This window comes from Triticum dicoccoides, chromosome 5B (genome assembly GCF_002162155.2).
Source record: "Triticum dicoccoides isolate Atlit2015 ecotype Zavitan chromosome 5B, WEW_v2.0, whole genome shotgun sequence".
Taxonomy (NCBI): domain Eukaryota; kingdom Viridiplantae; phylum Streptophyta; class Magnoliopsida; order Poales; family Poaceae; genus Triticum; species Triticum dicoccoides.
The window spans coordinates 600948066-600960765 of NC_041389.1; the positions used below are offsets into that span (position 1 = coordinate 600948066).

Here is a 12700-nt window from a genome sequence, read left to right on the forward strand (position 1 = left end):
AAATATCTCAACCAATCAAAAGAAGGGGGAATGGGGGAGGTACCTTGGGTGATGAAAATGCTCCGGATCCACCGATGAAATCCCAAGCAAATGGAGTGGATCTAGGGGGGGGGGGTTGTGAGGGAGAGAGAGGGGGAAGAGGAGCTGAGCACGGGGAAGAAGATGAGTGGGGAAGAAGAGTGGTGGTGGGGTCCACAAACCAGCCCCTCCCCACCTTATCCAGAACACAGGACCCTACCGCCAGAGGTTATGGCGGTAGGCTCCAGTAACCTACTGCCGTAGGGGATGGCGGTAGGCCCTTTTCCACGTCAGCGGCTGCCAACGGCCGTCAGTCGCCGTCAAATGGCCTACCGCCGTAGGCTATGGCGGTAGGGCACGCAATCCTACCGCCAGGCCATCTGGCGGTAGGCGAAAGGGTCAGATCCCGAAATTTTTCCGAACTGGGGTCATATCCTGATTTTCTTTCCAAAAAGGGTCAAAACACGAAATTTGGCCCGCACAGCACAGGGGCTTCAATGCAGCGCCAGATGGTAAATGCGTCGACGTCTCGGGCAATGGGCCTACCCGACGGACGAAAGAAGAGGATGCACTGGCGCGCACAGCGACTGGCAGCCGCACTTTCGCGGCGTATGTTGGGCAGGGAGGTTCAGAGGTGCGTGCGTGCCTCAGTAGGTAGGTACGCCGAATAATTGCTCCCGACGGATGGTACCGTGGGGTTTGGCCGTTTATGAGAAATTTCACTCGAGTTCACGAGAAGCAGTTTAGTCTCCACTACGAGTTCAAGAAAGAAAAGATGATGCACCCGCCAGATTTAATGACCTTGGCTTCAAACGACGATTCTTCAAGCCACCATTCCCTGAACAACATTGCTCCTAGACATTTCGCTTCTCTGTGTACCGCTGCACTGCTACTGGCTATGGACCCTGAATGGCTGCTGTTGCTACGCCAGCATCATCTACAGGGAAAATCGAGAAGAAAAACAACTATAAAAACTATAAAGACTATAAAGACATGCCGGAGGGCCAGACTGAAAGCTGCACATGAATTTCATGAGAATTAGCTAGTTCATGGTAAGGATCAAGAAGAAAACAGACAGGGCTAGAAAGGATACAAATGCCAAAATTAAGGCATTGACTTGGGGTTAGCCGAAATTCTTTGATTTCGTTTCTGCCGAGAAGAATGGCGAATTGGCGATCTACATTTGCCTTGAACAACATCAGGCAAAGCCATTCTCCTGTGTACCCCTGCATTGCGCTACTACCAGTACCAGCTGAGAACTTTGAATGACTGCTCCTCTCGCTACCCCAAGATAGTCTACACCTCAAATCAAGATGACGAAGAAAAGAACTACTAGAGTAACTATACAGCTTGCGCAGGTGGAGTGTATCGAGGCCACGCATTGTCGAAATTCCAGTCAGGACAACGCCCAGGGCGCTAGATTCAGAAGCTCATCTGCCCTCCTTGGCGAGAGGCTTCACCTTGCGCCTGTGGCCGAAGCTGTTGACGAGATCCTTGCGGGCGCACACCGGGAACAGGTGGACGCCGGGGAGCCTGAGGCGTCGCAGCACGTAGGGGAAGCTCAGCTGATCCCGGGAGGTGAACCTCACCACCTCGTTGAACCAGAGGCACATGAAGAGGTTCGTCGAGGGGGCGTGATCCCTCACAATGGCTGAAGCTTCTGCAAGAGCTGTGAATAAAAAGGCAAATCAATGAATGAGAACCACACTTATTGTCCGGGTTCAGAGGGCCGGACCACTGGCAGCAAAGGTGTCAAGAACGACGAACATGTATGATTTTGGGCGAAACATTGTGTTTACTACTGCTTGGAGCGTGCTTCTGGTTCTTCTACGTAGCTAGCCCACATGTGGGCTAAAAATGGCGTGTCCTGTATCACTTGGTTGAGGTGCAGAAAGCCAGAAAGGAGCCATAGCTTTTATGCTCAACGCATGCAACTGGCCCAACTTTATAGCTCATGCCTTTTGCACAAGCGCAGCTGCGCAGTAGTAGTAACACCAAGCATGGTTTCATTAGAGTAGGAGCACATGATGTATTTTCACTTATTTCACTACGTGTCTGGCCCAGCAGCCTGATGCCCTGGGCCTGTTCTGTGAATACGTACGACACTGATGTCTGCTCTCGTTTAAGCCCATCCTGCTGACTTTTCCTATGAGGTGAATGAATGGCCAGCCATCTATGTTGCACACTATGCAGGGCGGCATAACGTGAGAGCCAGGTAGGAGTGATGTTGATGTGCAATCTAGAGAAACAAAACTAGGACACTGGTAAGTTGGGAACAACATAACAGCATCACCAATGAAGTTGGTTAATGCATCAAGCTATGCCAGGTATGATAAGAACAGTGAAAGCAAATGAGGGCAAGCAAGTCAGGATTAGTAGCCAACCTTTCTTTCCGTTGAATCGTTTGTCATCCGGAATGCCATCTTGCCGGTACTGATCCAACTGTATTTTAACTTCTTCTGGGGTTGCTTTGTGTTTCTTAACAATCGCGTTACCCTCGTCATACAAGCTGCTCCGAGCTCCATGTTCCGATAATGCCAAGGAAGAGTTTGAGCGCCACAGAAGGGCCTCAATGACTCCTAGTGGATCTCTCCGGAACTGGGACTTCGAATCCACCCAAATCGAGTATCTTGCCATAGGGAAAAGGCGATGGCTTATCAGCTGGAGACAATAGAATAGCAAAATGGAAGTCAGCTTCTGATGGAAAGGATTCACCCTACACAGACATCATATGCACTGATCATAGAATGTACTCCCTCTGTAAAAACGATCTTATATTAGTTTACAGAGCGAGTATGTAATATCTGTTCTTGAAAAAATAGAATGTAATATCTGTTCTTGAAAAAATAGAATGCAATATCTGTAAGACAATCTCCTCCTAGCTCTGTTGTCCATAGAGTACAACAAGATGAATATAGGAAGCATAATGTTGAGGCTTCTACTAACATTTTTTCTCTCATCATGACAATGAAGGCACAGGGTTTTCAGATGGTACCTTGGGAATTTTGCCATTCAGCCGTTGATCTGTGAAAGGAAGGTCTCTCACAAGAATGATCCTCCAAAGGCCAATCCTGAGATCTTCACCAATCTTCTTGCCTTCCTCATGTTGAGCTGAGAGAGTGACTTCATCCCAGAATGCAACATAGCATACCTAGCAAAACAACAAGTATCAGCGGATAGGCAGGAAAGAAGCTCAAGACATCAACACCCAATGCAAGAGAAGTACTAAACCTTTTTGACAGACACTTCTGTCATCCCTATAGGCTGGTGAAGGTCATCCCCTCCACCAAACGCACAAGTGGCCACAACAACTCTGCAAGATCTCATGTAATCTTTATCTACATCAGAAACTCTGAACCCTCCATTTTCACTGTAGAAGCCACAATGAACCACTGTAGTTTCCTTTGGCTGAAGCATTAGTAGAATTGAAAAAAAGTGAGGATGGCAGCTAACACATAATTTTCCACAGTTTAGCATTTTGCTTTTTTGACAATGTTTATCATGTAGTATCTACTATCTGCACATATGGTACTAAACAAGAACACACATATTTCATAGAGCAACTCCAATATCTTACATAATTTTCAAAAACTTCATGAAATATAGAGCCTGAACAAAACCTTGAAACTCTCTTCTCTTTCAGTAAGGGTCTGATATCCCGTGAATGAATTAAATCGCGAATTCGTCATACGGGATGAAACGTTATCTTCAAGATGGGGCAGACTGGACCTGTACACAACTTCCTTGACTGGCAGATTTTGTTCAGGGGGTTCACGAAGTTCCAGATTTTGAAGCATCTCAGTATCGAGCATCTTCAGGCATGCTGTCAATATAACACTGAATTCATGAGGAAGCACATGTCATAATGGTTTACACTGATATTTGATCTAAGAAATAATCACACTGTTACTCCAGAAGGCAAAAAGGTAGAAAAAGAAATAAAATAGCATAGTATACCAGAAGAAATCAAAAGAATCAATATCAAAGATGGGCTAGAACCTTACATGTGCTAAACAAAAGAGAGTTAGTAGCCAACCTTTCCTATTACTCAGTACATGAATAACTTCCACAAGAGTAAGTTAGTGCATCAGAATAAGCCACATAACCCGCTGTACAGTTGTATTAAGGCTGAAATATAAATCGGCACCTCACTTTGAGTTTGAATAACCTTAACATTCAGACAAACGCTTTAGGGCAACTTGCATTATTTAACGCCCACACAAGCCCCTAAAATAAATCCTCTAACTAGCACTGGAAGTAGGCAGTAAGCAGGGGAAACTACGATCAACAGATCAGATTGCATCATTCAGATCAGAAAATAAATAGATAGCTCAATAATAGGGATATAAAACTACAGCACAGCTAAGCAGGTCGCTGGGTCAGCTCATCATACTGTGGTATCACCTCCATCACCACAATACAGACTAACTGAACAGGGCATTATAATATAGGCAGACCTCCAGATCGCCAAATTAAAATAAAGAATAACAGGATTAAACTAAGACGCAGTTCTATCCACGCCAATTTAGGGTTTAGCTATCAGGCGCGAGCTTACACTTCCGGGCGCGGTCGGCGCGGTCGACGCGGCTGAGGTTGCCGGCGGCCTGCGTCGGAGGCGGAGGCGGCGGAGCGGACGAGGAGGATGAGTGGAACGGGGAGAGGCGGTAGTACTCATAGGCGAAGAGGGAGACGGCGAGGGCGGCGAGGAGGAGCGGGCCGCCCAGCCGAGCGGCGCGGCGGAGGAAGCGGCGGCGGGCGGAGACCGGGTGGCGGTTGCGCTTGCGGCGCACGCGGACGCGCACCTTCCCGGAGGCCTCGTCGTCGTCGGAGACCGAGATGGAGATGCCTTGGATCAGCGACGAGGAGGACGACATGGGTGGACCGACGGAGCTGGGGACGGCGAAGAGGAGAGGGTTCGGCTTCCGTGGTGGGCTCCGTTAGGCCGCGCGTGGTGGAAATCGTGATGGGCCTGGTTCGGCTCGGTCGGCGTGTGGACTGGTCGCTTTGCTACCTTTTGCACTCTCTTTGTTCCTCTCTGCAGTCTGTCCCGCTCCAGCAGAATTGCCACACTGCCTCAAAAAAAAAAACAGAATTGCCACATCAGTTAACATCTTTTTTTTTCTTTTTTTTAGATGAAAAGCACAATTCAATTAAGTGGGAGAAAATTTGATTATAAAATTTGAAGTTTTGCGGTCCAACCAGATACCGAGAGGCGACATACTTGTTCGCATTTCGAATCTCCATCAGACAAACAAATATCACTCTGAAAACTGCCGCGGATGTTGATAGCTTTTCAAATGACTTCATATAAACGCTCACTCAATGAGAAAGCCACGCTTCGAGTTTGAGCAACCACGTCAGACTCAGTGGAACGATTTGAAGAAACCTGTCTTCTGTAACCTCAAGAAAAATGCTTTCAGAAAACGAATGTTACAAATCTGTGGCGTCCAGCACAGAACAAAGACACGAGAGGGACTTTTTTCAAGTGGGGAAAGATGGCGCAGAAACGACTCTAACAACAATGAAGTATCCTGCTTAACGCTTGGAGAACTGGGGACGCTTGCGCGCCTTCCTGAGACCCGCCTTCTTCCTTTCGACGACGCGAGTGTCTCTCGTCAGCAAGCCTTCTGACCTCAGAGGGACTCTGTTGGCAGGGCTGATCTTCAGCAGGGCACGCGCCACGCCGAGGCAGATCGCCTGGGCCTGGCCTGAGAGGCCGCCTCCCTGAACTTTCACAAAGACGTCGTAGTTGTTCTCAAACCCTAGAGTCACCAGGGGGATCTTGCAATACTCCACCCACATCGGATTCGCTTGCAAATACTCCTGCATATTTCAAGTATATAAGTACAGGCAAGCGACTGAATATTTATCAATTTTTTGTTATTTCCATGTATTCCCTCAGGTACAGAAAAAGAAAAGCTGTGCCTTAATGACGTTAGCACCATAATTTACTCATTTAGTATATATGCAGCTGAAACTATCTTTTTTGCTACAGTTTAACCTTAATGAAGTTAGCAGCATCATAGTTGGTCATTCATCCAAATAGCTGCGCGCAACGTACGTCAAAGAGAAGAATATTTTTCCCCATGAAATTTGATGACTGAACTTGTGTCAGTATCATGGTCCTTGAGCAAATGAACAAAGACGTTACATCATTTCAAGTATGCTCACTATATAGAATCTAAATCTTAGGCATTTGGAAACCACATTCAACATCAGTTACCAAACTGCATTCTTGGTGATGGCAACAATGTGAAGCAAATAGAGCCAGTGAAGTGAGTATCCAGCACTATGAACAGGATAGAAGTAACATGCTATTAAACATCCTAACCGTGTGAAATGCAGAATCCTCCTTTCACTAGTTAAGCTTGCAACCCTCATTCTGCTAATCTATTCACAGAGTCAAGTGCTCCGGTCACATCTTCCGCTTGATATGACATCTGAAAATAAGTTTCCCCTTTGAGGTGTTTTACCACCGAACATCCCCGCACCAATTTTGCCCAAATAGTATTTTAGGCCGTGCATTACCGCAAACGAAAAACACAAGGAGGGACTGATTAACCTAACAGGTTAAAATCTGCGACAAGTCTGCATTGTTGTTTATCTAAATGAATTTATGCAGACCAATTAGCACCTGACAAACTAGAATCTCAGAGCCTGTAACATGAAATGCAACCCATGTTCCAGTACTCAACTACTTGTAAACATAGACATGACTGGGATCGATTACTACATTAGCAATGAGCAGGTATCCTAACAACCAAGCATAGGGGACAACCAAGCATTCGACGGATAGCTAATTCTAGAGCCATGCCACATTCAGAGTCACATAATGTTGCGGCAGTTTGTGAAACCAGGAGGTGCATTCATCGAATAGAGGAAGGAGACAACCACCTTGGCGTCGCGGAAGTTGATGAAGACCTTCCCGGTGCCCTCCTGGAGGACGACGCGGGCGGACGCCATCTTCCGGCGGCCCGTGGCGGTGATCCGCTGCGCGGCGAATCCCCCGGGCAGCCGCTGCTTCACGTACTTGCGCAGCGCCAGCCCGGAGAGCGCGTCCTCCTCCGCCTCGACCGCGAGCACCTCCTCGGGCCCGTCGTCGGCGGCAGGCGCCTCCGCCTCGAGGACCGGCTCGGCGGCGTCGGCCCCGGAGGCGAAGAGGACGAGGCGAGCGGCGCGGCGGGTGGTGGGGTGGAGGCGGAGGAGAGGGAGCGGGTGGGGAGCGGAGGTGGAGGGGAGGGAGAGGTGGGAGAAGGCCGAGGCGAGGGAGGAGACGGAGAGCGCCATGGTTTGCCTGCTGGGTGTGCGTGCGCGCGGGGTGGATAGGCCACGGCCGGAGGGGGATAAGCTTTCGCTCTGCGAGTGCCGAGTGCGAAGGTCGTCAGTTTGAGTTCATCCAGCCTGCTTCCAACCGCACATCTCCGGATGTACATGGGCAATCAACGCTCGAGATTAACCTGAATTGCAGTTTTTCTTTTTGTTTTTTGAATTGAACCTGAATTGCAGATTTCGTTTAAACCGAAGCTGACTCAAGTCAAGAATTTTTGTGGGAGAGGATTTGTAGCACGCAGTTGTGGGGGGCACAGATATGGAGCTGCCCAGTTGCGTCGTGATTTGAAAACCGGTTCAGGTCTCGCACATGTTTTAGCTTTTTCGGAAAAGATCAGATCTATTATTAGAAGTTCATCGGAAGTACAAAACAACTCAAATATTAATTAAAATTACATTAAGATTTTGAGACCATCGAACACCTATTACTGACTAAAAAATGAGTCGCCGACGCGACGCTGTCGTCGCTTTCCTATCGGATCCGGCTTGATCTTGTCGATGCGAGCCGGGAGGTCTTCGTGCCTGTGCCCCAAAGGACCAACGCCCTGGAGCCTTTCTGTTTCCCTTGATCTGCTTCTGAAGATACAGTCGCGCCAGGATGGTTGCCATTCATCGTGATGCCCGCTGCTTTCTTGATCATCTTTAAGCTTGTCTCTATCATCACGGCGATATCCCGGCGGCTTGTTGTGATCGTGCATTCGTGCCTCTCCATCGACCACACCGTGCCGCCAGTAAAATCTGGTGGGAGAAGCGAGGGCAATTAGGCGCCACGCCATTGGCATCGGGGTTGAAATCCTCATGGAGGTTGAAAGATCGTGGATGTCGCCTCGAGGGGGGTGAATGGGCACTTTAAAATAATTACGGTTTAGGCTTGAACAAATGCAGAATAAACCTAGCGGTACTAGGCTCACCTATGTGCGCCAAAAACTTATGCTAAGCAAGATAAATAACTAAGTGGTGGCAAGATATATAACATGAAACACTATGGCTATCATAAAGTAAAGTGCATAAGTAAAGAGCTCGGGTAAGAGATAACCGAGGCACGCGGAGACAATGATATATCCCGAAGTTCACACCCCTGCGGATGCTACCTCCGTTTGGAGCGGTGTGGAGGCACAATGCTCCCTAAAAAGCCACTAGGGCCACCGTAATCTCCTCACGCCCTCGCACAATGCAAGATGTCGTGATTCCACTAAGGGACCCTTGAGGGCGGTCACCGAACCTATGCAAATGGCAACCCTTGGAGGCGGTCACCGAACCCGTACACTCTGGCAAACCTTGGGGCGATCACCGGTACCCATCAAATTGCTCGGGGCAATCTCCACAACCTAATTGGCGACCCCGACACTTACCCGGAGCTTTACACCATAATGATTGAGCTCCGAACACCACCAACCGTCTAGGGCGCCCAAGCACCCAAGAGGAACAAGCTAAGGGTACCAAGCACCCAAGAGTAATAAGCTTTTCAACTTGTAACTTCCACATATCACCATGGAGAACTCAAACCGATGCACCAAATACAATGGCAAGGGCACACGGAGTGTCCAAGTCCCTCACTCTCAAATCCCACCAAAAGCAACAAAAGCTATGGAGGAAAAAGAGAGGAAGAACAAGAAGGAGACACACCAAGAACTCCAAGATCTAGATCCAAGGAGTTCCCCTCACATAGAGAAAGTGATTGGTGGAAGTGTGGATCTAGATCTCCTTTCTCTCCCCCACCCCCAAAAAAACTAGCAAGAATCCATGGAGGGATTGAGAGATAGCAAGCTCGAAGAAGGTCAACAATGGGGTAAGAACACGAGCTAAAGAGATAAGGCAATGGGAAAGAAGACCCCCTTTTATAGGAGGGGGAAAATCCAACTGTTATCCCCATTCACAGCCTGCAGCGGGCGGTACTACTACTTAAGGGAGCGGTACTGCCGCTCGGCCCAGCGGTACTACCGCTGGGTCCTCGCACAACGTCTAAGGGAGAAGGAACAGAGAGGAGGGCCGTTGAGCGGCACTAGTAGCGGTAGTAGGGCGGTACCACCGCTCCTACTCCCGCTGAACCCGACACGAGACACGCAGGTCTCGAGTCGAGGCGGTATTAGCGCGGAACCGGAGCCGTACTACCGCCTGTGGCCATGGGAAGTACTACTGCTATGAAACATGGCTTTCGGCGGTACTGCCGCTCCGGAGCCGCGGTACTACCGCTGGCGTCCCCCTTATGCCACTTCCACGAAAACAAGTATACTCCAAGGAAAACCATAACTATCACAACTTCTGCAAACGAGCTCCGAATTGAGCAAACTCAAGCTTGTTGGATAGAGGATGATGAGTAGCACCAAAAAACGAAGAAGAGGCAGGGGAGGTATGCCTAACATATAGAGGAGTGAATCCTCCAACAGAAAAGAACCGACATAACCTCCAGCATCGAAAACATCATAGAAGATGCATGTGAACTCCGTTTTTGATGAACTCGAGTTTGTCATCAAGATGACCATAATCTCTAAGACTCACAAAGAGAACCCGCAAAAACTCCAACATCAAAAACATCGTAGAAGATGCATGTGAACTCCGTTTTCGATGAACTCGAGCTTGTCATGAAAATGACCATAAGCTCTAAAACTCACTAAGAGAAATACCAAGCAAGAACCAAGAAAGATGATGCAATGATGCAATGGTTTGAGCTCTCTATGAACGATACGATCAAGCTACCAACTTGAGACCCCCCCCCCTTGATAGTATGACAATCGATCATGTAACCCGGTCTCCCAACTACCACCATGAGACCGGTAAAATAGAAAACCTATCAAGGGCAAACCTTTGCCTTGCGCATGATCCACTTGAGCTAGATGATGACGATCTTGTCCTCCTCAAGATGTACTACCTTTCTTGATTGCGTTGGATCGATGAAGACTAGTTGATTGCTCCCCCATACTCCACTATGGGTGAGCCACTCTTCGACACGTCTTCACAAGTCCATTGTCATCACAATGGACGGCAAGCTTCAAGCACTTGATCTTTTCGTGATGCTCCACTTGAACTTGCACGCCGCAATCTTGATGACGATTGATGTCATTCTATCCATGGGTTGTATGATATCTTCCTCTTGATGCAAGCCCATGAAAACATACCTAACCCCACATAGAACTCTCACGTAGATCATGGGTTAGTACACAAACCGTAATGGACAATACTTATCATACCATGGGATCACTTGATCCCTCTCGGTACATATTCTACACTTTGTGTGTTGATCAACTTGAATCACTCTTTGTACTTAGTCTTGATCAACCTTGAATCTTTCCAACTCTCTTCATTTGGATGATGTCTTGAAGGTAAACATGAATGATCACACACTCTTCTTCTTCAAGACATGTTTGCAATAAGCTCAACACTCGCATGACCAATCTTTGAATAATTCCTTAATAACACCTTGGTCAACTCATAAACTCCTTGAAACCAACACATGGACTTCAAGAAATGCCTATGGACAAAACCTTCAAATATAACTCAATGCAACCATTAGTCCATAGAGAATATCATCAATTACCAAAACCACACATGGGGGCACCACGTGTTCTTTCAACACCGTGCCGCCAGTAAAATTAGGTGGGAGGAGCGATAGGCGCCACACCATCGGCATCGGGGTTGAAATCCTCATGGAGGTCGAGATAGGAAACGACACAACGTAGGAGCCCCCGCCTCCCCATGATCGTCGACACGCCATGAAAGGCACCCATCGGCTGGTTGTTTCCCACCGTTAGCCAGGTAACCTTTGGGACGACATACGGGTTTAATGACCACACCCAAAGGCTGAGAGTGGCAGCGCCCTCACGTCTGGTGGTGGCGATGTCAAAGTAATGCAGAAAAAGTGTCGAGGCCAAGCACCTTGTCAACAACAGTGTCGTTCCAGGCGTTCAATGGAATGTTCTTGATAGAAAGTTAGATGTGGTGGTACGCATCGATGGTGTCAACATGCGCATTGAGCCTCCACTTCGCGACATGGACGTCGAGGCCATCTCTGGAGAACCCGTCGAGGAGCACGGTGACAAGGTCGCAGTGATGCAAATGCTAGAATGTGGCTAGGAAGTCCCCTGGAAAGTGGGGCACCACCTTGATGCGGGTGTTAGCGAACTTAGTCTAGCTTAATTGTTCCCAACATTTCGGGCTGCTATTTTTTTCAACCATCACCAAAAAGACAGCGAAAAGGCTAAAAATCTGATATTAGATTATTAGACATGACAAATCGAGCATTGTTATAACAATTTATATTGACCCGAAGATGTCAAATTTAGTTCGTAAGCACGACAATTGTTCTGGCAAAAAATAAAATGGGGCCGAATTGCCACGCTGGGCACCTAAACTTGCATCCTCGACAAACACAATTTACATGAAAAACATTTGATCCGCCATACCTAAAAATATGTCTCTGACTCGGTATCCACGTCCAAAGAGAGTAATGCACGGATATTCGCCAAAACATCGGCATGCTCATTCTCTCTCAAAAAAAAAACTCACCTAAACTTGCATCCTCGACAAACACAATTTACATGAAAAACATTCGATTTGCCATACCTAAAAATATGTCTCTGGCTCGGTATCCACGTCTAAAGAGAGTGATGCATGGATATTCGCCAAAACTTCGGCATGCTCATTAAAAAAAAACTTCGGCATGCTCTAGCCAACTTTTATTTCGTTTTTCTTGCTGATGGTGATACAGGAGTATCATCCAAAACATTAGCTACCCACTTGTAGCCAAACGCACCCTTGGATTGGGTAAAAAAAAACGGTCCATAATTAGGCGAGCAAGAAGATGCGGTGACTATGGACGTTTAGAGTTACCAGTTCGATAGCGCAAAAGAAAAAGAAAAAAGATTGGCCTCCATTGCCGGGATTTGAACCCGGGTCGCCTGGGTGAAAGCCAGGTATCCTAACCGGGCTGGACGACAATGGATTGTGACTTTGCCTCCCACAGAACCTATATATTCATTCTAAACGTTGTGTTTGCTTACCACTTAACTTAATCAACATTTTTTTACCGGAATAATATATTGATTACCTGTACGACCAAACGGATCCAAATCACAGAACAGTTCCCGCGAACTGGCCCATTTGGGTTCTTGTGCTTGTTCGCCGTCGCATGGTCGCAAATCGAAAGCCATACGGTACACGTAAACATGCCCTTGTGGGTGGCCTTGCCCGCCGCCGCAGACCGTGAAAGCCGTGCAGAGGAAACAGCCGGCTGCCGGCGACGCCACGCATGTTGTACGTGGCCCCGCGCAGCAGCACAGGCACGTAAAAGTTGTCGCCGTACGTGCCGGCCGCGTGCGCGCGCGCGCGATGACAGTAGAGAAAAAGAAAAAAGTCC

At 47.9% G+C, this 12700-nt stretch overlaps 2 protein-coding genes and 1 non-coding gene across 3 annotated transcripts; all 3 read right to left on the bottom strand.

The window, feature by feature from the left end:
• Positions 1–1028: 1028 nt before the first annotated feature.
• On the bottom strand, positions 1029–5327 carry LOC119311954. The gene is made up of 7 exons (XM_037587669.1): positions 5240–5327; positions 4574–5087; positions 3639–3841; positions 3250–3426; positions 3014–3169; positions 2403–2679; positions 1029–1687 (listed from the first exon to the last, which is right to left on the bottom strand). The coding sequence occupies exons 2-7, from the start codon at positions 4890–4892 to the stop codon at positions 1449–1451; spliced, it is 1371 nt and encodes a 456-aa protein (XP_037443566.1). The 5' UTR covers positions 4893–5087; positions 5240–5327; the 3' UTR covers positions 1029–1448.
• Positions 5328–5391: 64 nt separating this feature from the next.
• Positions 5392–7381, bottom strand: LOC119311955 (30S ribosomal protein S9, chloroplastic-like). Its single transcript, XM_037587670.1, has 2 exons — positions 6913–7381; positions 5392–5841 (listed from the first exon to the last, which is right to left on the bottom strand). Exons 1-2 carry the CDS (start codon positions 7303–7305, stop codon positions 5554–5556), a joined length of 681 nt encoding a protein of 226 aa, XP_037443567.1. The 5' UTR covers positions 7306–7381; the 3' UTR covers positions 5392–5553.
• Positions 7382–12212: 4831 nt separating this feature from the next.
• On the bottom strand, positions 12213–12286 carry TRNAE-UUC. The gene has a single exon. It is a non-coding gene; the product is annotated as a tRNA-Glu (tRNA).
• Between the last annotated feature and the right edge of the window lie 414 nt (positions 12287–12700).